Source organism: Lytechinus variegatus, chromosome 7 (genome assembly GCF_018143015.1).
Source record: "Lytechinus variegatus isolate NC3 chromosome 7, Lvar_3.0, whole genome shotgun sequence".
Lineage (NCBI taxonomy): Eukaryota > Metazoa > Echinodermata > Echinoidea > Temnopleuroida > Toxopneustidae > Lytechinus > Lytechinus variegatus.
In genome coordinates this window covers 12021543-12044307 of record NC_054746.1, presented here as the reverse complement: position 1 = coordinate 12044307, position 22765 = coordinate 12021543, and the positions used below count along the sequence as shown (strand labels likewise).

The 22765-nt window shown below is 34.7% G+C and overlaps 1 protein-coding gene across 1 annotated transcript in view; it reads left to right on the top strand.

Annotated features, from left to right (window-relative positions):
• LOC121418457 (WD repeat-containing protein 74-like) overlaps positions 1-22765 on the top strand; it is a 31641-nt gene that overhangs the window by 3944 nt on the left and 4932 nt on the right. Inside the window, exons 2-8 of the mRNA XM_041612347.1 lie at positions 10334-10440; positions 11791-11988; positions 12989-13132; positions 13748-13849; positions 15010-15110; positions 16667-16722; positions 19365-19507. Coding sequence (XP_041468281.1) covers positions 10334-10440; positions 11791-11988; positions 12989-13132; positions 13748-13849; positions 15010-15110; positions 16667-16722; positions 19365-19507 — 851 coding nt within the window. The remainder of the gene's footprint in view (positions 1-10333; positions 10441-11790; positions 11989-12988; positions 13133-13747; positions 13850-15009; positions 15111-16666; positions 16723-19364; positions 19508-22765) is intronic.

Below are 22765 nucleotides of genomic sequence, written 5' to 3'. Positions count from 1 at the left end.
GTTTTAACATTCATTCACATTTTCTGATATCAAGAATTAGATTTCTTGATATCAAGAAATAATTTCTTGATGTCAAGAATTAATTTCTTGATATTAAGAATTCATTTCTGATTTCAAGGGTCAATGTATTGCAAGAAATCATTCTGATTTTTAATCAGAAATTAATTCTTGATATCAAGAATTCATTTTCATTTTTGATTTCAAGCGTCAATGTATTGCAAGAAATCATTCTGATTTTTTATAAGAAATGAATTCTTGATATCCAGAAATTATTTTTTTATATCAAGAAATGAATTCTTGATATCAAAAGAAATGAATCTTTGATATCAAGAATTCATTTCTGAATTCGATCATCAATTTATTGCAAGAAATCATTCTGATTTTTATTCAGAAATTAATTCTTGATATCAAGAAATGAATTCTTGATATCAAGAAAATCATTCTGATTTTTAGTTAGAAATGAATTCTTGATATCAAGAATTCATTCTCATTTCTGATTTTGAGTGTCAATGTATTGCAAGAAATCATTCTGATTTTTTATAAGAAATGAATTCTTGATATCCAGAAATTATTTTTTTATATCAAGAAATGAATTCTTGATATCACAAGAAATGAATCTTTGATATCAAGAATTCATTTCTGAATTCGATCGTCAATTTATTGCAAGAAATCATTCTGATTATTAATCAGTAATCCAAGCAGTAATTCTTGATATCAAAAAATTAATTCTTGATATAAAAAAATAAATGTTTTTTGGTATCAAGAATTAATTTCTTGATATCAAGAAATTGTTTTATGATATCAAGAAATGAGTTCAAGAAATTAATTCTTGATATCAATAAATCTAATAATTTTTCAGAAAATGTTAAAATAGCTTGCCATACGCACGTCGCCCAAGCCTATTACAGTTCATACATCCAAGAATTCCAACAATTATTTTGTTGTGACATGACAGCAGGAATTGAGAATGAACGTTAAGAATATACTTAGCAAGTAATTACCAGGAAAATTATATGGAACAATTAATTTTAAAATAAAAATTTCCTGAAAATTATCAGAATACGGTATCATGTAAAAATGAAAGGTTACATCGCATCGCGGACAATTCAGTTCCAAACATAGCGTGCAGGTCCGGCTCTGGCTCAGCTAGCTAGCCGCGCCAGCGCGCTTGCAAAGCTAGCGTGGCTGGGTGGCTGGCTAGCCTGCTGGAAGTGGAAATGCGCCAGTGTCTATGCATGGATATTATCCGGTCATAAAATGATAAGATCGTAGTTTGTCTGTTGCGGAAATGATTCTGAAACATCCTATATTTTTGAGGATTGATGATGAATGATGCTCGATTTTCGATGATTTTCCCTCACTTTTTATAATTTTTGTCTCACCTGCGAAGCAAAGTGAGACTATAGGCGCCGCTTTTCCAACGGCGGCGGCGGCGTCAACATCAAATCTTAACCTGAGGTTAAGTTTTTGAAATGACGTCATAACTTAGAAAGTATATGGACCTAGTCAATAAAACTTGGCCATAAGGTTAATCAAGTATTACTGAACATCCTATTAGAGTTTCATGTCACATGATCAAGGTCAAAGGTCATTTAGGGTCAATGAACTTAGACCATGTTGGAGGAATCAACATCGAAATCTTAACCTGAGGTTAAGTTTTTGAAATGTCATCATAACTTAGAAAATATATGGACCTAGTTCATGAAACTTGGACATAAGGTTAATCAAGTATCACTGAACATCCTACATTAGTTTCACATCACATGACCAAGGTCAAAGGTCATTTAGGGTCAATGAACTTTGGCCGAATAAGGGATATCTGTTGAATTCCCATCATAACTTTGAAAGTTTATGGATCTGATTCATGAAACTTGGACACAATAGTAATCAAGCATCACTGAAAATTTTGTGCAAGTTTCAGGTCTCATGATTAAGGTCAAAGGTCATTTAGGGTCAATGAACTTTGGCCGAATCGGGGGTATCTGTTGAATTACCATCATAACTTTGAAAGTTTATTGGTCTAGTTCATTAAACTTGGACATTAGAGTAATCAAGTATCACTGAACATCCTGTGCGCGTTTCAGGTCACATGACCAAAGTCAAAGGTCAATGAACTTTGGCCGAATTGGGTGTATCTGTTGAATTACCATCATAACTTTGAAAGTTTATGGATCTGATTCATGAAACTTGTACATAAGAGTAATCAACTATCACTGAACATCCTGTTCGAGTTTCAGGTCACATGATCAAGGTCAAAGGTCATGTAAGGTCAATGAACTTTGGCCATGTTGGGGTTTTTTGTTGAATAACCATCATATCTTTGTAAGTTTATTGGTCTAGTTCATAAAAAGTGGACATAAGAGTAACCATGTATCACTGAACATCTTGTGCGAGTTAGAGTAGTATTCAAAGTCAGCACTGCTGCTATATTGAACCGCGTGATGCAGGTGAGACGGCCAGAGGCATTCCACTTGTTTTTTTTTTGCACGTGTCGCTTGCTTTTTGCGCGTGACGCACCAAGAGCTTGTGGAATTTACGTGTGTCGCATGCGATGCGTGTGTTCTACACTGGCGAGAACGTTGTGAAGAAGTATATGTCAATTTTTTTTAAAGACATCATCATGGAGTCCTCAAGACTAGTACTAGTAGTAGCCATCTACATTCTCAGCGAGTCGCCTTTATGGCAAATGCCAACAAGATGCTGTCTGATTTGGGGATGAGTGCCAGTCTCCACATAGATGACCCCCTACCTAGCATTTGCCCTGCTAATTCTCCTCCCAAACCAAGAGCAGACCTCTCTCAGTCTCTGCAAACACTGTAAAAAATCTTTTACGACACTTGCCCTCAATTTCTTGCTGAAAATCCATCTGTTTAGATCTTCTACACTTGAATCCTAGTCCTCTCTGCTGAATACATCTACCTTCTCAGACTGACCTCTCGTACAATACATACTAAGCTACATATACTATTTGTGCAGGATCTCTCTGCTGATCTCCGAAGCTAACGGTGGAAGAAGAAGAATAAAATAACAGTGACAGTGTCCAACTTCTTTTCTTTGCTGCCTTGTGCACTCTTCACTCATGTTTGGAAGAAAGTGCGGCACAAAGAAATTGATTGAACAAATATATTATAATTAGTGCAAATGATACAGCACATGATGGTCAGTAATGGCATGCAATGTATTGTAGTAAAGTCCATGCGCAGTGAGTTGCCATTGGTGGTCTTCAAGTTCAACCTTCAATTTTGCAAAAAAATAAAAATTCTTAACCAAATCTTTGTATGAGATGAAAGTATCCACAAATCCTGTCATATATGTGAAAAACTTTTCTCCTGAAATTGCTACAAGTAAGAACGTCATGAATTACGCATTTCCGGAGCGGCGACACAATGATGGGTAAATTTTGAGTCGTCGATTCAGAAATTCCAATACATTTACTACACATACATATCGCGCATGCGCACACACACGCATCTATTGTACACAAAAGTGCATTGACTCAGCTGCGTTGTTGAAACCTCTCCGTTGGTTGAGATATAGCCTACGTTGAGATATACATTGAGATGCCACCCCCCTCTTTTTTTGATGACAATTGTCACCCCCACTTTCAAAATGAAATGATCGTGAGCATTTTTTATAATCTATATTTTGATACCAAGTATTGGTAACTTGAGGGGGCAGCTTTTGAAACATCGTTGCTTAGTGTGGGTGTCTCAAATCGTCGCCTGAGAAAAATGGCAGCTAAAATACACACTGTACGGACCAAGTTTGGAAGTCTGACTTTGACTGCGCTAAACTCCCTATTCTTTTGCTGGATCTTTTAACCAAACGTTGCAGCATTTTATGGAATTACTGAGGATTGATATCAAATGCCACAAGACACTTTTCAAAAGTGATATTTTAATGATTTTTTAAATTGTGTGTTGTGTACATCATTGACATACCATAGTCCTACCTGTAGATTCCCCACAGGCAGAATGGTAATGAACCCTTGAGTGTATTTGACCCAAATATGTACTCTAAAATTATCTAGTACTTTGCATTGTCCTCTTATAACACTAATTTTCAATTATCAGAATGAGAATTTTCTCCATGTAAAAAATGTTACTTAAAGTAGACAACCGAAGAATCAAAAGTATTTTATAATGACTTTTTTTGGTCATCATTGTAAAGGGGAAGTATTACTAATCAGATATATAGCTTCACCTTTTAACTCTTACTGTGCCAGGTCCAATACCCCTCTAGTGCCAGGGATATTCGAGGAATCCTAAATTGACCGAAACGTAAGCAAAGACTGATTTTAAAACGGTCATAACTCTTTACCCGTACGTTGTATAACGAAACCTTCTACACATGAAATGATGCATGGTTCATGGACTTTATGATCATGTTATGACCTTTCAAATTTGCGTTTGGAAAAATTGAGAAAAGATGAAATATTTTACATCGTTTTGTTCAATAAGTAAAACCTAGAAAATTATGATTTCATGAACATTTCAAAGAGTAAATAACCCAAGGAATTGTAGAGATACCAAGAAATTAAGAAAATGAAATGAAAGTTCAATGTTTACCCTTTCAAATGACGTATCTATTGATGTAACTGAACAAACAAAAATGTGAAAAATAATGCTCTTTTGAATGAAATACTATTTTGCTATTCAAGTTATTTCCTCTGAAATACGAGAGGGTTTATACACACACAATTGAAACCATCCTTTTCCAAAAAAGGGCATTGTCGTCGATCAAGTGACCAATCACAGCACAGCTGCGATCCCCACGCAAACACACACAATAATATATTAGAGCCATGTATCTTCACAGTGCAGCCAACCGTACCCTTACATTCGTGTAGTCTTCAAAACAAGACCCTTGTTTATTTAGAATACGCGGTATTCCGCAACAAAATTATTGGTGAAGAGTAAATTTTATGTCATTTCTATTCTTGCCAATATTGTCGTAATGCAAAATATGCTTTAGAAAAATCGTAACCTGGATACGATTTGTGGTGTTCGATGCACTCAACTATATACTGTTTTGGATAATGTAGGCGATTTCTATCAGTTTCTATCCAGTGTCGGCAAACAAACATTTGCGACCCACTCAACGATCGTTCTATAGCATGAATCAGTGTAAAGTTTGGTCATACTTTGTCAGGGTCTATTCGTCGTACATACGGGCTTTCATACTGTAACAAAGTCATTGCCAGTCACAAGGAGACAAAATATAGAAAACTAAAGATGATATATTGAAATATAGATAAAGAGGGATCGGACAGATTCAATACTAATACCCCTTTCATAAACCTATGCGGATAATTCAATAAAAATTGCGTTCATAAACTCCGGAAATAATCCGCATTATTTTTACGAGCGCCCGTCCTGAAAAAGGAGGATAATCGTCATGGAAACCGCACACACCCCCTCCGATGCGGTTGCGTTTGAAAAGGGTGACCTTGTGACCGCTCCATGGCAATTACCCGCATTACTTTCGAAATGCGTTTATAAAGTCAAAATATGGTCCCGATGCTGCTATTATGCCGATAATTGCAGCATCAAAATAATGCAGGTAACTCTGGTCCTCTTCCGAATCTACAACCAAATTATGCTGCTATTAGCCGCATAATTGGGTTTATGAAAGGGGTATAACAGGTTTGGGGTGTAAAATCCCATTAAATGATGTGGGCGTTCTTGGCAAAGTACACAAAACTAGAAGAAAAAAAATCGTGAATCAAGAAGAGGAAATGCAGATCAGTTACAAACTAAAAATCAATAAAAACTTTCAAAATGAAAATAATACCCTTTTCATAAACCTATCCTCCAATTAGCCGCCTAAGAGTAAAGCGGATAATATAATAAAAATTGCTTTCACAAAATCCGAAAATAAACCTCATTATTTTTACGAGCGCCCGTCCTGAAAAAGGAGGATAATCGTCATGGAAACCGCACACGCCCCCTCCGATGCGGTTGTGTTGGAAAAGGGTGACCTTGTGACCGTACCATGGCAATTATCCGCAATATTTGGAAATGCGTTCATAAACTCAAAATCTTGTCCCGATGCTGCTATTATGCGGATAATAGCAGCATCAAAATAATGCGGATAACTCTGGTCCTCTTCCAATTTTACGACCAAATTATGCTGCTATTAGCCGCATAATTGGGTTTATGAAAGGGGTATAAGCCTATTTGTTCTGTATTTCTTGTCTGCCCCCCCCCCCCCCCCCCCCCGCCTAAAAAAATGTGAGGTCCGTGATTTTTAGCCCTTTTTGTGATGACCCAGGTTGAATACAAAATTAAATGTATTTATTACAAAACATAATTCTCGTATCATCTTCATACGTTATCATTATTACGTAACTGATCTCACATCTCTATCCATCTATCTATCTATCCATACCTGGGTAATTTGTATATTTGTTATGAAATAAAGATGATTTGTATAGAGAGGATATAAAGATCTCTGGAAAAAAATATTTTTAAATATGATCATATCTGATCTTTGTAGCCTCATCTATGAAAGGATATTAATCTGAGCCAACTATGCATCTCGTACATGCCAAGGAATTGACAATAGATGCCGGATATTATTTTTCTTGCGGAAAATATAATGCCATATAAAATGAAAATATATTGACAATCTTAGACAAGAAAATGGCCTCATTGCATATTTTGCCTTTGAATAATTGATTATTTTCAAACTTCATTTCATTCCGCGAGGCTTCATTTCATTCAGCGAGCAAGCGGTTTGAAAACAAGGCAACGGTCTTCGTCGACATGCCAGGAAGCCCTATGAGATCACTATTTGATATAAAATCGTAGCTGAACAGTGAAAGAACGATAAACATAACATGTAAAATTCACTCTGTGGACATTTCATGATGGGGGTGAAATATTCATTATATCTGTTTCGGCATTAAAAAGAATAATGTTCGACCAAAGTAGCCACCTGTCTGATAGCGACTACACGTTATTGTTCATGCCACCAAGTCATGAACAATAGATGCCCAGACTCCCTTTTATGAGGAATGTCTAATCCGCGCTCCCTCCTGACCTATTATCGAGGAAAGTAATTTAGCACAGGATGTTCATAGAAATCGGGCCACGCGCGCGTCTTTTGATTTGACAATTGAATACTTTCAAAGGTTCCGATACGAACAATAGTTTTTCTCTCCGTTGAGATCAAGATTAAAATTCCTCTGTCGCTTTCCCCAACACCTTCCATTGACTTATTGCCATTAAAATACATCATTTTTATTCAAATATTTGTTTCGACTTTAAGACATTTAGCATCAACAATATGCTTCAAATTTCCTGTAATCTAAATGATGATGATAGGGATGATGGTAAAGATGTCATGGATAATGTCGAGAATGATAACAAGAAATCAAGGGGGAACAGCACACCTCCACCACCACGACCACCACAAACACTGGCATCGTTACTTCCACTTATCAAAAGCACAAAGAAAAATAGTTTAAAATAATTAAATCAACTTGTAGCTGAAGCCTATTTTGCATATTTAGAAATAAAGGATAAAGATGAAATTTAAGATTGAAGAAATGTATAGGCTATAATCCTTGACAAATCAAACATACAGAAAATTGAAAGATAAAAGAGGAAAAAGAATTAACGAAGCGATGGGGTGTGAAGGTAGAAATTACTAACAATTTGTAGAAAATTAGATCTTTATCATTTGTTGAACCTTTGTTTATTCAAATAATATGTTTGTAATGGATCATCTATCGGAAAAGTAAGATATTGCTTTCGACAATATCAGAGATTATATTTACTACACCTCTTATTTGTGATATCAATAATTACCCCGTCATTGAAACTATCAATGTAGTAAAAATTAATTTTACTTCCCCTTTCCTGAAAAAAAAATGAAATGGACATCATTTGCTGTTCAAATTATATATAAGTGACACCACTAAACTTCTTTATAACGTGCATTGTCAATATTTTATTCATGCGGTAGGACTTATGCACAATCAACATACTCGATATGTTAGCACATTTAACATTTTCAATTATAAAACTTGCTTTATATATTTTTTTTCATTTCGTAGTAATCCAGTTTATGCTACCAGATTTGCCATATAGAAAAATATCGAAATGATAATAATAATCAAAATAACAATAATGATAACAAAAATTATGATAATACTCACATACTAATAATGATAATAATAATAACAATAATAAATGAATAAATAAACAATGAGTGTGGTGATTGCAGTGCGACGAGAGTGGGAAATGACAGCCTTCTTTACTCATATATTCATAACGACAACAATTTTGTGAGAATGCAAAAAACAAAGTATAAAACCTCCCCCCCCAAAAAAAAAAAAAAAAAATCTCCCCCAAACCGTGCACATTTGCAGGCACAAAAAAGCCTTGACACAAGAACACTACCATACCGGCCTGCAAAAGACCAAATCGATAGCTCATGAATATTCATGTAACAATAGCGAATGGGCGAGTAGTGCTGGGTGAGGAACATCGTACCGTTCTGTCATTGGTCAATTCCGAGCTGAATGCCTTCGCACACTCGCCTTTGCTCTGCCCATAGAAGTACGTGTATTGCTACACACAACCGTTATATCACACGTTTCTATAGGGGAAATCCTGATTCAGATCGCGGCAATATCCAAAATCAACTCTTCAAAATAATGATGCAAAATACAATTTTACTCAAAAAATGTCTATGTAAACCACTATTTTTTATGTGATAAAATGAATTGTGAATTCCTTGCCAGTCTAACAACATAAAATACACAGAATATGGTGCTGATTTCCTGGCTGTAAAATTGGTTAAACAAAAAAAAGTTACTTGGGCACAAATAGCTGCCACCGGCAAGAGTGGCCTATGGTCACAAATAGCTGCCAATGGCGCTTAAAGAGTTAAAATAGTGATTAGAGTTTGCAGAAATCAGCTCTCAAAAATGACTTATTTTCATGGCATATTTCTGCCTTCGTCCGTCCTCTGGCGAGCTCCAGCTGAGTGACGTCACACCATGAGCAGTGAGCAGCTGAGCTGACAGCAGCCCATTGAAGACGATCTTTCCAATCAGCGTTTTTTGCTCTTAGAATAGTTTATTCCTCTCAAGATTGGTCTTATTACATAGATAAAAGTTTGAATTTTCTGAACAGTAAAATGAAATGCACATTTAACATATTTTGGTAACCGATATTTAGCTTAGAAAAAATTATTTGTTTTCAAGAAATATACGTGAATAAACAAAGCATATTTTCACTTAGAAATCATGCTTGCACCACATTGATATAATTACCAATATAAAGCATAGACATTTGTCTTCACAACTGAATAAAAATTATGAAATTTAATTACGTAGCAAGTTCAGGAACCACAAAAAACACGGCAATATATGATCGCGAAATGATTGGAATTGCAGTTGGATTGCCGAAGCACTGCGAGGCAACAGCAGCGAACGCACTTTGTTCATATATCGTTATGAACACGTTCCATAAAAAGGACATGGTCTGTGGAAAAATCTGTTCGCACGAAGTTTTTTATGAGTGCGGGGATCCTGGTTCGAGACTTTGATTTTTTTTTGGTTCTGGATTTTTTTTTTTAATTATGTTCCTTTTTATTTTCATGTGAGATTCTATTCAGTCCTGTATTTATTAAATCTTACTTCTTAATTGCTGCTTTTGATTTTCAAGTTCTTGATTAGATTCTCTACTTATATTATTTGGGCAGCGACTCACTCACTCACTCACTGGAGTGGAGCAACACAATGACGACTGCAGTGGACAAAATTGGTCTTTACAGTCCACAATTCAATAAAAACGGGCAAGGAACACAGTTCTGATTCACGTTTGGTCTGAAGTTGTCGAAAACAGAAATTGAATATCACATTACATGAAGAAAACGGTAAATTCGGAAGATATTGAACAGGTCAGTAAGGTGATTCAGTGCATGATGCACAGAGAGATGATGAGCACGTCGATTGTGTGACGTCATTATTCTCGACCGTTTTCGGCTGCGTGATTGTCGGTCTGGGGGGCTGAGAAGGGTGTCTAATAATTTCATTTCTTGCATTTCCACGACATCTATAAGACTTTTTAGTGACATATTTGTGTATAAAAAGACAATACCTTTCCATCCATATATAATTTGTCTATAATCATCACTTTCGTGAAATTTTCTTCGTGTGTCTACTTTAAAATCAATTTTAAGAAAACAGTTAGCTTGTGTGCATATCCTTTTATCTTTATCTAAAGCTTATAAGCATCTGCTTAGATAATCATAACAAACTTGTCTGTAGCTAATCATTGACTGATTTCAATTTTGTCGTTACCTCGTTTCACTGCAGGAATAGATTTGAAAAAGAATGCAGCATCTAATTTCACAGACCTCACAACTTTAGAGAAGAACAAAGAAATTACATCAATATGCTGGTCTGGAACTGATGAAAGACAGGTATAATGACTCATACATGTCCTATGTCGTGCATCTCAGTTCATTCCATTTGTTCATGCTTGAATTAATCTTATGCAATGTCAGTCTTCTATTAAGTTTTAAGTAAATATTGATTGATTTTTGTGATTGAAGGGGAAGTTCACCCTGAAGAAAACTTTGTTGTAAAAATAGTAAAAAATATTGGTGAAGGTTTGAGGAAAATCCGATAAAGAGTAAGACAGTTATTAGAGTTCAAAGTTTTGGATTTGTGACGTCATAAACGAGCAGCTGCCCCATGTGTTATGTAATATAAAATGCATGAATTTCAAATTTTGTATGGTTCCTGATGACTTATTTTTGTTTTCTATTCATGATCGGGTGTGAAGGGTTTGTCTATTGATATACAAAAGGTACAGTGAAAACATTTTCAATTTTCTGAGAAAATGACATTTCATTGATTTTTTACCATTCGCTATGTAGGAATGCTGCTCGCATATGACGTCACAAATCAAATAATTGAAATTCTAATAACTTTTTAATCATTTGATGAATTTTCCTCAAACCTTTGGCAAATTTTTTATTATTTTTTCTGCTATTTTTACAATAAACTTTTTGTCAGGGTGAACTTCCCCTTTAAAAAGACTTTTACTGCAAAGTGTGTGTGTGTTTTAAGTTTGGCGTACATGTTTTATTAACTTTCTAAACACATATAATCGTCTGTAAACAAACTTTGCACAAGTGTGAGTGCATATATGATCATAAATTTTATGCATTATCTGTAATATCTCAAAGATTGCCAACAGGAATTGTAATATAAACAACAATAACATTAATAATGATAACTTGTTGTTACACAACAATGGAGATGTAAATTTATTGTACAGGGGAGCACAGCACAGTTTTCTCAATATATCTACATGTATGTCCTACACTGACAAGAGCGACCCCAACATCAATAATTTGCAATACAGGGCATGTTTTATAAAGCTGTTCGTAAATTTATGCAGGATTTTACCAATAACTAGAATAATAAGTACTAAAATGTTAGCCTAAACCTTTTTTGTTAGAACAAAGGTATGACTTAATTTCAAATGATTTCATTGAGCATATGATAAATAAAGTAGTTTACACTGATATTTAATGTTAGCAATAAGAATGTTGTTCAGGGTCTTAAATTTCAACATTTTCAGGCAAGGCCACTTTTCTACAAGGCACTTTTGATATTGTAGCATAGATAAGGAAAAAAAATGTCTAAATAAATCTTGAAGGCCAATGATTAAGACATTGATTTAAATCAAATGGGCATAAATGCCAAATGAATTTACACCCTGGTAAAGTCATGTTAACTTATTGGATTTGATTCAATATCAGGTTCTACTTGGTTTAAGGAATGGCACCGTGCGAGTATTTGATCCAAAGAAGATGGTCTATGATGAAGACTTCCTAGAATGTGATACAGATGGAGATGGCCTCTTCAAAGGGTTAGCTTCCCTCGATGAGGACAGACTCATTACATGTCAAGAATCAGGACTGGTCAGAGTTTGGCAGAAAGGACAGTCGGAACATACAGTAAGTCACCCAAGAAAGAATTCCATTCGGCTCTATGTGTATTTGGGGTTTTGTCTTGTCTTTCTATCATACGGTCGTGGGTTCAAATATTAGCTCTGGTAAGTTTTCCTTCAGCAAAAATGCATGCACATTGTGCTGCACTTAACCGAGGTTAGGTGAATTTGAACTTAGCAGGAATAATTTCTTGAATTCACCGAGCACTAGAAGTGCAGCTTGAGCTAAAGCCAGGGTTATTGTGATAATGAAACTTGGAACAGATTATAATAGATGAAACTACATTGAAAATATTAATGCTGTTATTACTTGGCTTGTTCTCTTCCATCTTGATACTTGCTGTTCTTGACAGTGTTATTGTTTGTACTTGGTAGTAGGATGGGGGGGTGTCCGGACACTTTACAATTTTGAAGCCTTCTTTTTTGTCTTGGGATTACACTAAAAATATAAATTCAATAGTTTAAATCATCTTTTATTTTGTTCTCTATGATATTTCATAACATTTTGTACTAAAAAGTGATGAAACTTTGTTTGTAAATTTTTCCAAATGACTTTCAAAAATTGATCGTCCGGACACACAACTTGTCTGGACCCACAACTGGGTATATTTTATTATTATCCAACCTAAATCTTGTAAACTTTTCTTTGCTCTCTGTATTTCTGTTTTTTTCTTCAACGTTTAATAATGTTTTATGAAGTTGCCCAATATTGCAAAGACACAGCACTGTGATTTTCCTCCTGTAATTCTTCATCATTCAAAGAAATATCTTGGTGCAAAGATCTTATGGTAACATGCAAATAAATGCTTTATTTCAATTCTGTTTATCCCTACTCCTCCTTTTCTTTCTCTTTATTTTCACCCATCCCCTCTCTCTCCCTCTCTCTTTCTGTCCCACTCTTGTTGTTCTTTACCCTCTCTTTTCTCCCTTTATTTCTTTTTTCTTAATTCACTGTCCCTTGTATCTCTCCCCCTTCCCGTTCTCTTTCCACCCACCCCTCCTTGAAGACTGAAATTAAAGCTGGTGCCAACTTGAGTAGGATGAGACAGAATCCACATAGGAGGCAGTGTATAGCAACAGGTGGAAAGGAGAACGACCTCAAAGTATGGGATCTCGAACATCCAGCTGAGCCAATATTCAAAGCAAAAAATGTGAGTGAGGTACTCGATGGCTACAGACTGACAGATTTATAATTTTCTTGTGACAATGTTGTAGACTTGTTTTGAAATCAGCAACGCAACATATTCTGCCCAAACATTCCAGCGGAAAACTTGGGGCCGAATAGGTCAGCCAGTAATATAGTGTTAATTACTAAAAGACACATTCCTGTACAATCAAGATGTTTTTTTTTTCAAATGCAAAGTGAGCAGTATATTGAATATTACTTACTGTTTGTTGTACTCCCATCATGTTTTTATTTGGTGGTCAGTGATCAACAAGGCTGCTTGCTCTATTTTGTACATCCCTCGTTGAATATTGTTTTTGTTGTATTTTGCGATTTGTGCTAAGTTGTATTTCATTACCTTTAATGTTATTTTCGATTTATGTGTTGAGCATTTTTACACTTGCATCTATTGACTTGTATATGTGCCTTAATGAGGAATGTTTTAAAATCAAATCAAAATAAATCTTTGTGAATTTTGGGTGATTAATATTTCCACCCCAATTCCATCAGCACAAAAGTAGTAATATCAAATCCATTTTACATTGTATATAATAAGAAAATCATATTTTGTACTTTGTATTAATTTACTTTGTGTCACTAGGTGAGGAATGATTTCCTAGACCTAAGGGTTCCTGTATGGGTGAATGACATGCAGTTTCTTGCTAATTCATCAAAGATTGTAACCTGTACAGGCCATCATCAGGTCAGTATTAAACTTACTTTCTTGAATTTAATTTAAAGGATCTTTTATTCTGTACAAGAGAAATTGGCAAGAAGATGATGAAGCTGAAGGAGAATAAAGAGAAGAGAGTGGAGAGTGAGAGGGTGATAACATTATATATGTACTGAATTTAAAAGCCATTGTAAAACTTTGCAAAATGGCCAGTATTGTAACATTCCAATGTTACAAGACTAAAGTGGCCTTTGGTTTTGTTTCAATGGGATAGTCTTTGTGAGAATTTGAAATGGATTTTATCTGTCACACTCTCAGTATTTTTTTATATTAACCCGACCAAAATGAATGAAACTACATGTTATTTTTTTATTTTTTTTTTATATGAAACCACTTCTTAACCATGGAATGGGCTGCAGTTTCAGGAAGTAGTCTTTGTTGCTTTCTGATATGCAATTACTAAATTTGTAAGAAAAGAAGGTGGTCTATTAAAAAAATGAAAAATACAGAGAGAGGTGCTAAATACCCTCAAAAGTGGATGAAAGAGAGCTTCAAAAGTCACTGCAATTTTGTATTTAAAAAAATGGAATACAATACTAGAGTATAATTTACAATAGACTTTAGCATTTGCTCTCTCAAATGCAAGCTTAAAGTAGTTCTTACTGTAACGTTTTCTAACAAAAAGAGTGTTAATGTCATACTTGTGAGAATCAGAAGTAAGTAAGCCATGCTGTTCGTACAAATAAAAATGTAAACAGTGCTGTTAATTATGAAAGTGCAATTCTCATTGATAATATAATTACTAAAGTATAGAATCCTTTATATTTTCTCTCTTAAATATTATGGCCCGTATTCTTAAATCGGGTTTAATTTAAACTTTAGTTTAAAGTTATGGTTTAACTATGGATAGCCAATAGTGGCATAAATCTCTAACAGTATAGTTTCATTGTATCAGCTCATTTTTATATCAAATCATTCTCAACTGTTTCGGAAGGATAAATAGGATAGCTTTCTTCACCATTCATAAGTTAGGAAAGAGCACAGTAAACCTGAGAAACGTGCAATGTAAGGAAAATTTTGAAATTTTTGGCTTTCCATAATTTTAGCACAGATTTAGACCATGGTCTAAGTTAAACCTGACTTCAGAATACGGGCCTATGTATGTCTCTTTTAATTTCTTATTTACATAGGTGAGGTTATATGATCCCAGTACAACACAGAGAAGACCTGTTCTTGATATTTCATTTGATGAATACCCTCTTGTCTCCATGGCATTGGTTCCTGGTGATAAGTAAGTGTAATTGACTCAATGACTCTCTTTCATGAAGCTTGTTATCAATCATAATAATATATATATACAGAGCTGCCAAGTAGTACTGATTGTCAGTATTTAGTACTGAAAAGTGAGAAGAATACTGATAGTTTCATGTAAAATACTGATTTTTAATGTTTTAGTCACGTATGTGTGGTCCTATGGTATTTTTTGAAAATACTGATTTTCTCACCGAAATACTGATTTTCAGCTTAAAAACTACTGAAATGTTCCTTTTCAGGTTGGCAGCTCTGTATATAGTGCTTTATGTTTTTATGCACTGTACTCTATAACCTTAGCTTTAAATGGCTATTTTCATCTTACCCTTCTACAGTCCTTGTTAACGCAATAACTTTAGTTAACTTAACTTAGGCTCATATAATTTGGTGTGTATGATACTTGCATGGATCCCAGGAAGCCTATTGATTTTGAGGTCAGAAGGTCAAGGTCACAGTGACATCTTTTCATCTTACCCTTCTGCAGTCCTTGTAAACGCGATGACTTTAATTTAACTTAACCGAGGCTCATATAATTTGTTGTGTATGATACTGACAGTAAGTTTAATTCACTTGATGACTCTCTTTCATGAAGCTTGTTATCAATAATAAAAACATGCAACATATATATAGTGCTTTATGTTTCTATGCGCTGTATACTATAACCCCGGCTGTAGCATGACTAACCTGATCAGATGCTTGAGCATTCAAGGAATTTCTTCCCACCGGGTTCCCATTTACTACACCTAGATGGAGTGTGGCAAATGTAGATAAATGCCTTGCCAAAAGGACACTTATCTACTGTGTCACATCACCTCAATGGCAAGTTACATGCACGCGTTAGAAGCTCTTGTAATTCTGTACTTTGATTGGTCTAGAGAAAATGTCATAGATATAGATATGTTCTATACATGCTTGCTTCACTTAAGGGTTCCACAACAGAAATTTTAATGATGGATTGCAAATGTAAAAGAATAGCCCTGATTGGTCCTTGTTCATTGTTCTGAACAAAATGCGCTTGCGGCGATGATCTGGATTGGCCATTGGCATTCAGCGATTGATCACAATCATTTGTGTTATGAAGCCATGATTTACAAGAACTTAGAGATCTAGGCCATATAACGCAAAGCTTACCTGTAGTACTTGATAATAAGGATAGGTATTATATTTGATGTCATTGAATTGAATTTATTAGTATTTCCAATGTGGAATTATTTCCCCATATGTTCAAACTCTACAAACAACAATATATATATAAAATGGAATTTGATCCCACAAACAAAACAATTACAGCCATGGTATCTAGAATGATATTTGTGGAAAAAAAATTTATGAGTTGTCATAGCTTCAAACGCCCCGATATTGATCATTGTTGACAACCAAGTGGAAAAATCAATGGTAAGATCTTGTGTTACGGCCCCTGATTATAAGAAAATCTTGAATTGTAACTCAAAACTACTTAATAAAAGTCTGAATTGGCTGTTTTGTTTGTATCAAAAATTAATGTAAATGATATTTTACCTTAATTTTCATTGACAGTGCAGTACTGGTTGGGAATACACAAGGTCGGATGGCAGAAATAGATCTCAGAAAAGGTATGCATTATTGTACAGGGGTTATTTCATAATGACAGTTATCAGCAATGACATTTGGTCATGCAGAGTTTACAATTTCAATTTAATCCTTGGTTTAGATTGACTGAAGAGCACTGGCCTCTGACTGTTCGTATCAGTTGCAGACCGTGACCCAGAGAAGACAAAGCATTGGGGGGGCACAACATTGTTCACAGACAATGCAGTGCCCCCCCCAATGCTTTGTCTCCTCCGGGTCACGGTCCGCTACTGGTTCGTATGGTAACTGTTGGAGAAAGACAACTATCATCAAACAGTCCCCTGAAGATGTATGTAATAACATGGCCATTTTGTATACAAACTTTACTTTAACCCGAAAGGACGGGGGGGGGGGACCCTCCTCAACACTTCACGCGACATTTCCGAAACACAAAGAGATAGTGCCGCAAAATTTTATGACTTATTTCTTTGAAGTCTTGCTCAAATTTGGAGACCAAATTCACAGTCCTTTTAAGATTATTGTTAAATTAGCAATATTTTTCTGTATCTATCCTGCCGTTGCCCTGCAGTGCTTATTCAAAATCTGTGATAGGGTTGTGCACAGTACCCACTCACTTCTAATGAAGATCTGTAGGTTGTATGGCACACTTTTCAGGCCTTTTATCAATCTTTTTAGGGCAAGGCCATTTTTTAACCCTTAACTGGGAAGGGGTCAATTTGACCCCCTTCTTGGACAATTTTCGTCACTACCCAGCCACACAAAAAATTTTGACCGCGCTGCTCGCTGACTTTTTGGAACAAAGGTTTGAAAAAACAAAGAAATACATAAGAATTTAAAAACCAATAAAATACATAAGAAATTAAATATATTTTGGCAATATTTTGTAGATATTTGTTAGAAATATAAAAATTGATACTCTCACCAAAGATTAGCAATCTACTAGCTATGTAAAGTAGTTACATGAAAAAACATACACAAAAAAAACAAATTTAGGGCAAATTTCATATGCTTATTTGCATCGATTAATTAGTAAAAAAAATATAAGCAACTTGTTGAAAATTTTACCATAGTCTTGTAGTTTACATCCAGCTCTACGTACATGCAAATCTTTGAGGCGATCGCGCAATCAGCGACCGAGATCTGAAGGGGGGGGGTCAAATCGACTCCCCCCTGGTATATCCTGGTCTGAAATAGCCCAGTTAAATAGGGTTAAGGGAGTACATTTATATATTATAGCACAAATGAGAAGAAATTAAAAGAGCACAATTATATGTAAGGCCAATGAGAGCGGCATTACACTGTCATACTGAAAAATACTGAACTAAATTCCATGTTGCCAAAATGACAGTGACTCTTATTTTCATGCCCCTGTAGACGAAGTCTGGAGGGGGCATTAAGCGTTGCTCCTGTCCGTCCATCCATCCATCCATCCGTCCCCCCTCTTGGTCTCCATGCAATAACTCGGAAAATATTCAACAGATTAAAAAAAAAATTGGGTGTGTTGGTAGATGACATCAAAATACAGGCTAAGTTCGAATTCGGAGTCTGCATGTCAAAGATCAAAGGTCACAGCTCATTATATATGGGAGTAGGTAGTGACAGTAATCAATCCCGGTTCAAGACACTGCTGCAAGTAGCTGTATTGGGAAAATTGACGAGACAGCAAGACCATATTTCCATATGACACAATGAAGTGAGGGATTATCCACATCAAATGACCTGACTATCATATCTTCTTTCAGAGATTATTGTGGAAAGGGTGAGTTTTTAGGTCAAAGGTCTGACTTTGTCCATTATTTATATGCATATTGGTTTCTGCATGATATTAAGTTCAATCATATTGAATGAATTTCTGATCACTGGGTTATCTGTGTCCTTTGGACATGTCAAATTTCTAGTTTTAGTTATACCTAGTTCATTATTTCTTGATATGCGCCACAATTGATATTGTGGTCTTAATTGTGGGGTAATTGTAGTGATTGTATCAGGTCGTATCAGTTCATATGAAATCAGTTGAGGCAATCGTATTGAGGTTCAAAGATTTTCGCCATCAGTTACAAAAGGACAATTACAGCATTTGTAAAGGATTGCATGACAGGGAGAAAGAGGTATTAATCATATTATGAAATTCTGGTTGGATAATTTGCTTGATCTGCTATTTAAAAATTGCTAATGGAATTTGCTGTCTTTAATGGTTTTATTCATGATAGAGATCTTCAAATATTCTCATTGGACTCTTTGGCCCGTATTCTGAAGTCAGGTTTAACTTAGACCATGGTCTAACTCTGTGCTAAAATTATGGGAAGCCAAAAGTGCCAAAATTGTTATTAAGTTGTATGTTTCTAATTTTTCACTGTGCTTTTTCCTGATTCATCGATGGTGAAGACAATCATCTATTTATACTTCCTAGACAATTATGAATGATTTGAAGGCCAAATTAGCTGATTATGATATGTTTACTATTAGTGATTTATGTAGCAATTGGCTTTCCATACTTAAACCTCAACTTTAAACCTGAGTTTAAGTTAAGCCCGAGTTTAAGTTAAACCCGAGTTTAATAAACCTGACTTTTGAATACGGGCCTACAAGTTTAGAGTGTTAATTTTTACTCTATACATGCTATAACATGACATGATGATGATTCATGATTCTTTTCTTTCTTCAGGTCAAGTAGGACGGATGTATAAAGGTTTTGCAGGGAGTATACGAGACATGCAGTGTCACCCTACCCTTCCCCTAGTAGCGTCCTGTGGTTTGGATCGATTTCTCAGGGTACATGATATACATGATGGATCATTAAGAAGCAAGGTAGGTCTCTCATTCTATCCCTTTATTTTGATTTTCTCTCTCCCTTTTAGTGCTGCAAGTCAGACGGCATGTTCTGGTTTGGTTCGGCAGGGTTCTGCAATTTTTTTCTGAACTTTGGTTCGGTTCAGGGTTCGGCAATAAATGCCAAATTAAATTTAACATATAAAAAAAAGTTCGCCAACCCACGAAAAGATAATTTGTCTGAAAGATCTGTCGTATATTTGTTTTAAATTTTGTTTCTAAAAAGAATAGTTATGAAAATTGTTGCATAACTTTCTTTTGTTTTAATCTTTAAACAAAAAAATATGAGTCATTTCTACTTTCATTTTTAAAATGAAAAAAAAAATCAAAAGAAAAAATATTGATAACGAGAGAATCAGGACATTCACAGAAAAGATCAGAATATTTATTTCATGATTATTTCATGTTATTTCATGCACCTAAGATCATGATCGATTACAATGTCATTGCCAACGCAGCTTCTCAAATTGTAAAGTGTTGATCGGGAATGTCAAAACAGTAAACAAACAACCTCCACTAAACTGTTATTATACTGGTAAAATTCACATTCCAAAGAATATGAAATGTTTTAGAAAGTCCCTATTTTCCGAAAAGTGGTTAAATCTGGTCAATCAATTACTTTAAAAACATATTTCCAACACGAAAATGAGCACATGGGACTGTACTGTGTATTTTAATGTTGTGAAATCACTCGGCGATGATCGTTGGAACCAAGACGGAACTAATAATTTATCATTTCATTTTCAGTAATTGACCAGATTAAACCACTTTTTAGAAAATATTGACAACAAAAAAACGTTTCAAGTTCGGAATACGAATTTTACCTGTATAATAGCAACTGAGAGCAGGTTGTTTGGACTTCCTGTTTCAACTTTCCTTACCAACCATTTCCGGAACATCGATCAGGGAACATGCGTTGATTTGGTTTGAATTTTTATCTTTTCTGTTTTTTCTGTTTTTTATGAAGAAAACAATTAATTCATGTTTATAAAAAAAAATGAAAATGATAAAAATTTAATCAAACACGAGACCGAAGCTGTCATACTTTGTCATTTACGAGGAATGAATTTATGTCTGGTTCTTTTCTTTATTAAATACAAAATGATTAGGTCCGATTACGATCACGATCGATTACGGCAATACGTAATTACACCACAATTTTTTACCGAGTTTAGCTTCAAAATGTCCCCTCATTTTATCAAGAAAAAATATATTCAGGTTAATAAAATATTCTTAAGTTGATAACAGTTCAATCAAAGACGAGATAGGAGCTATCATAGTAGATTGTAAAAATATATTGAGTGGAATTCTTTTTGTGCGCAATCACTAACCAATATATATATTTTTTAATTTTATACTTAAATCTATATAGTCATCATACTCATGCATTGCAAATTAACATACTTTTTTTTACCGAACTACCGAACCAGGCCTTTGTGTTTTTTCTCTATCTCTCTTTCACTCTTTCCTTTTCATTTTCTCTCTCTTTAGAAAAATATGTTAATTGCATGGGATAAAATTGAATTATGTTGCTGTCCTGTTCAATTTTTATTGGTTTGACTTGCCAATTTAATTTTTTGGTATTTTTTCTGATTTGGCTATTTGAAACATAATATAAAACATGAGATGTAAGAATTGTTTTTATTTAATAATCATGCCCATTTTATATGAACCTGTAGGAAGTTCAGGAAGTTAAATACAGAGGGTTTTTTTTTTGTTCTTGTCCTTTAATGTCAAATATGAGCTGACATGTTTAAAGGGGAAGTTCACCCTGACATAAACTTTGTTGTAAAAATAGGAAAATGATGCAAAAATATTGATGAAGGTTTTATTTTTTAAAAATTAAACATTTTAGAATTTTATGTTCTTTCATTTGTGATGTCAAATAGCAGCTTCCCATGTATCCTGAATTAAAAAAAAACAACCAAATGCTATTTTATAAAAAAATTGAAAATGTTTTTTATTGTACCTTCAGTATATCAACAGACAAATTATTTCACACCCTCTCCAGAAAGAAGAAATTTTCTAGTCATGAACCATTAAAAAATTGAAACTTCTGAATAATCATTTTTTTCTGCTAGTTTACAAGAAACTTTTTCGTTAGGGTGAACTTACCCTAGTCTAGATATAAAATTCTAATTTAAAGAATACAAGAAAGCAAAGTGTGTTAATATAACATTTCAAATATCACCACATGCAAACAGTTGTCAGCGGAGATCTATTTGTCATCTGCTCTTGAACTTTTTTTTTCATGTTTAAAGGTAGTCATTTCTCCAATATTTAGGTCCTGGGTCCCGTAACACAAAGGTTAGCGATTGATTACTAATTTCAAAGAACAATTCTGATTGGTTCATAGTCGGTCTACTTAGCAAAATGCGCATGCAACGAGGATCTTGATTGGTCATTTCATTTAGCGATTAATCGCTAACCTTTGTGTTACGGCGCCCTGATTTGGCATTCATGATCATAAATAACCATCATAAAAAACATGAATGTTATTGCTAGTTGCCGTTTGGTGATAAACACAGTATCTGGGCCATATAACACAAAACGGAGTAATTGATCATAGGATGGACTTCTGCAATTAATCATACACAATAATCGATGCGATCGATTGTGTAATTCTTCCCTACAATCCATCACTAAGCTTTATGATACAGGGCCCCGATTGTGTTCTTCCAGCATGCCATTTCATCATCTCAATAACGCAAAATCCATCACAATTTCCCCTCCATAATTTATGATTTATTTGACAGTCATTGAAAGATTACAAAATTTGCCTTAAATATTTATGAAGCAATATGCTGTGGTTTGACAGAAGTGAAATGAGAAATGAGAGGTTCGATCTTAAAGTGAATGGTGACAGTTATGTAAATATTTGAAATAGATTTATGAAGAAAGTAATCAGAATTCACCATGCATGTACCATTAGCATAGATGAACAAATCAAACATGAAAAAATAAATGAAAGTCAGTGCATCTGTTGTCATAATAGAGAGTGTCAGAGTTAATAATTGCATTACTTTTAAAATCTTTAAAATATAAATGCCAGTTGCAGGCCAGGGGTCCATTGCAGAAAGAGTTGCGTTTAAACGCAAGTCAAAAAATCAATCGCAAATGCGCACTGTTGATTGATTGAAAATCAAGTTGCGCACGAATTTTAGAGTTGCGATTGATTGCAACTCTTTCTGCAATGGGCCCCCTGGCCAGTTGTAGATTTCTTTCAGAAATCAGTAA